Genomic DNA, 3,758 nt, shown 5'->3' with positions numbered 1-3,758 from the left:
TGTGTCTGTGGGGTTAATGGGGTCTATGGGTCTATGGGGTGGTTATGGGGTCTTGGGTGCTTATTGGGGTCTATGTGGTTCTATGGGGTCCTGTATGGGGTTTGAATGGTGCTTATGGGGCGTCTTGGCGGTCCCATGTGGGTGGTTATGGGGTCTATTGTGGTCCCATTGGGTGGTTATGGGGTCTAATGGGGTCCTTTTATTGGAGTCTTATGGGGGTCCTATGGCAGTCTATGGGCGTCTTAATGGGGTCCTTTGGGGTCTATGGGGTTCCTATTGGTAGTCTTATACTGTCCCATGGCGGTGGTTATTGTGGTTCTTATTGGGGTCCTTATATGGGGTCTTATGGGGGTTGGTTATGGGGTCTTATGGGTGTGGTTATGGGTCTATGGGGTCTAATGGAGGGTCCTTATGGGGTTTTGAATGGGTGTGCTTTTGGGCGTCTATGGGTCCTTATGGGTTGCTTATGGGGTGGTTATGGGTCTTATGGGGGCCTGAGCTTTGGCGTTCTATATTGGGTGGGGTTGGGGGCTCTCCCCTCCCCATGAGACCTCTTCAACCCCCCCTATAATAACTGGCGACCCCCCCTTTAGGGCTCCCCCCCCTTTATCTCCCCCCCCCAGCGGGATCCAGCTGGTCAGCGCCACCGTTGGTATTTCGACCAGCTGCCCGTTCGGGGAGGTGCTCAGCTGCTGGATCTTTGGGGCAGCACACGGTGGGGCTGATGGCTGCAGAGACGGGGGGGGGGGACCCGGCCCCATCATGGGGGAACTATGGGGGGACAACGGTACACTGGAAGGGGGCAAGCGCCCCGAAGGTGTTCTGTGAGCATTAATATGGGAGGTGTGTTATGGGGTCGTGGGGGATTGGGGTGAATGGGGTACGGGGGGTCCTTGGGGGGGCAGTCCTATGGGGCTCTATGGGGTCTATGGGGCTCTATGGGGTCCTATGGGGCTCTATGGGGTCTATGGGGCTCTATGGGGGTCATGGGGTCCTATGGGTCTCCATGGGGTCAATGGGGTCCTATGGGGCTCTATGGGGGTCGTGGGGGTCCTATGGGGTCAGTGGGGCTCTATGGGGCTCTATGGGGTGAATGGGGTCCTATGGGGCTCTATGGGGTCAGTGGGGCTCTATGGGGTGAATGGGGGTCTATGGGTAAATGGAGGTCCTATGGGGCTCTATGGGGTGAATGGAGTCCTGTGGGGCTCTATGGGGCTCTATGGGGTGAATGGGGTCCTATGGGGCTCTATGGGGTGAATGGGGTCCTATGGGGCTCTGTGGGGTCAATGGGGTCCTATGGGGCTCTATGGGGTCAATGGGGTAAATGGGGGTCCTATGGGGCTCTATGGGGGTCGTGGGGGTCCTATGGGTCTCCATGGGGTGAATGGAGTCCTATGGGGCTCTATGGGGTCAATGGGGGTCTATGGGGTCAATGGGGGTCTATGGGGTCAATGGGGTCAATGGGGTCCTATGGGGCTCTATGGGGTCAATGGGGGTCTATGGGTAAATGGGGTCCTATGGGGCTCTATGGGTCTCCATGGGGTCAGTGGGGTCCTATGGGGCTCTGTGGGGTGAATGGGGTCCTATGGGGCTCTGTGGGGTCAGTGGGGGTCTATGGGGCTCTATGGGGTCAATGGGGTCCTATGGGGCTCTATGGGTCTCCATGGGGTCAGTCGGGGTCCTATGGGGCTCTGTGGGGTCAATGGGGTCCTATGGGTCTCCATGGGGTCAATGGGGGTCTATGGGGTCAATGGGGTCCTATGGGGCTCTATGGGGTCAGTGGGGGTCTATGGGGCTCTATGGGTCTCCATGGCGTAAATGGGGATTCTATGGGTCTCCATGGGGTGAATGGGGTCCTATGGGTCTCCATGGGGTCAATGGGGGTCTATGGGGCTCTATGGGGTCAATGGGGTCCTATGGGGCTCTATGGGTCTCCATGGGGTCAGTCGGGGTCCTATGGGGCTCTGTGGGGTGAATGGGGTCCTATGGGGCTTCATGGGTCTCCATGGCGTAAATGGGGACCCTATGGGTCTCTATGGGGTCAATGGGGCTCTATGGGGTCAATGGGGCTCTATGGGGTTTCATGGGGCTCTATGGGGTAAATGGGGTCCTATGGGGCTCTGTGGGGTGAATGGGGTCGTATGGGGCTCTATGGGGTCAATGGGTGTCTATGGGTAAATGGGGGTCCTGTGGGGCTCTATGGGGTCTATGGGGCTCTATGGGGTCAATGGGTTCCTATGGGACTCTATGGGGTGAATGGTGTCCTATGGTGTCCTATGGGGCTCTATGGGTCTCCATGGGGGCTCTATGGGGCTCTATGGGTCTCTATGGAGCCCTATAGCGCTGCTGGAGGACCGTGAGTGCTCATTGGGATAGAAGGTCTCTCTGTGTCTCTATGGTATGTCTACATCCGGTTCCGGTCCATCATGGCGGCCCCCTGTGTGTGTGTTCCCAGAGCGCGGAGGACGCTGAATATCGGCGGATCTACAACACCAAAATCCAACCCCGGCTCAGACCGGAAGAACCCACCGGAAGCGGAACTCAGAGCCGCGCCATTACCGTCACCCGCCGAGTCACGGCCTACACCGTGGACGTCACCGCACCGGAAGGAGCCGCCATGACAGTCAGCGGACCGGAAGGAGTAGCTATTTCCGGATCCGGTGTGGGAAGAGAATCTATTTCCGGTCTCGGACCGGAAGGAGCCGCCATCTTTGTTAGTGGAACGGAAGGAGCCGCCATTTCCGGTCTCGGACCGGAAGGAGCCGCCATTACCGTCCCCGGTACCGACTTTAAGATCCGGTTTCCGGCCTCACAAACCTCCGGAGCGGAAGGGGAGGAGCCGACATGGACCGGAAGTTCCGGTCTGGATCTCAAAGGGAATTATGGGATAGGAGGAAGTGTGGGTGGAGCTAAAGGACCCGGATGTAGCCCGGGGGTGGGGGTGGTGAGGATCGGCGCCATTAAAGGGCCCAAGTTCGGGGTCCGCGATGGGGCCCAACCGGAACCGGGGCCCATAAAGGGGGAGGGGCCGCAATTCAAACAAGTGGGGCCGCCCCATATCTCCATAGGGGAGATCAGCATCAAGGGCTGCAAAGGGGATGGGGGGCAAGGGGGATAATCAAATGGGGGGCAATGGGGGGGGCAGTGGGGGGCAAGCAAAAGGGGGTGGGGGGGATCGAAGGGCCCCAAAGGGGCGTTAAAGGGCCCAAATTTGACATAAAAGGCCCCAAATTTGACATAAAAGGCCCCAAAGTTGATGTTGAGGTGCCCGACATTGACGTCAAGGGACCCAACGTTGACCTGAAAGGCCCCAAAGTTGACTTAAAAGGCCCCAAATTTGACATAAAAGACCCCAAAGTTGATGTTGAGGTGCCCAACATTGACGTCAAGGGACCCAACGTTGACCTGAAAGGCCCCAAAGTTGACTTGAAAAGCCCCAAATTTGATATAAAAGGCCCCAAATTTGACGTTGAAGTGCCCGACATTGACGTCAAGGGACCCAACGTTGACCTAAAAGGCCCCAAATTTGACATAAAAGGCCCCAAATTTGACATAAAAAGCCCCAAATTTGACGTTGAAGTGCCCGACATTGATGTCAAGGGACCCAACGTTGACCTAAAAGGCCCCAAATTTGACATAAAAGGCCCCAAATTTGACGGTGACGTGCCCGATGTTGCCATCAAGGGCCCCAAAATGGACGTTGAAGTGGCTGATTTTGACATCAAAGGCCCCAAAATGGACATTTCTGCCCCCAAAGT

At 57.0% G+C, this 3,758-nt stretch overlaps 1 protein-coding gene across 1 annotated transcript in view; it reads left to right on the top strand.

Annotated features, from left to right (window-relative positions):
* The first annotated feature begins 3,117 nt into the window (after positions 1–3,117).
* Positions 3,118–3,758, top strand: part of LOC107307076 (neuroblast differentiation-associated protein AHNAK-like) — a 20,888-nt gene continuing 20,247 nt past the window's right edge. Inside the window, 1 exon segment of the mRNA XM_032441670.1 lies at positions 3,118–3,744. Coding sequence (XP_032297561.1) covers positions 3,133–3,744 — 612 coding nt within the window. The 5' untranslated portion in view covers positions 3,118–3,132.

The sequence above is a fragment of the Coturnix japonica genome, unplaced genomic scaffold (genome assembly GCF_001577835.2).
Source record: "Coturnix japonica isolate 7356 unplaced genomic scaffold, Coturnix japonica 2.1 chrUnrandom477, whole genome shotgun sequence".
Lineage (NCBI taxonomy): Eukaryota > Metazoa > Chordata > Aves > Galliformes > Phasianidae > Coturnix > Coturnix japonica.
The sequence above is the reverse complement of the archived record's forward strand: the minus strand, read 5'-3'. Positions and strand labels throughout refer to the sequence as shown.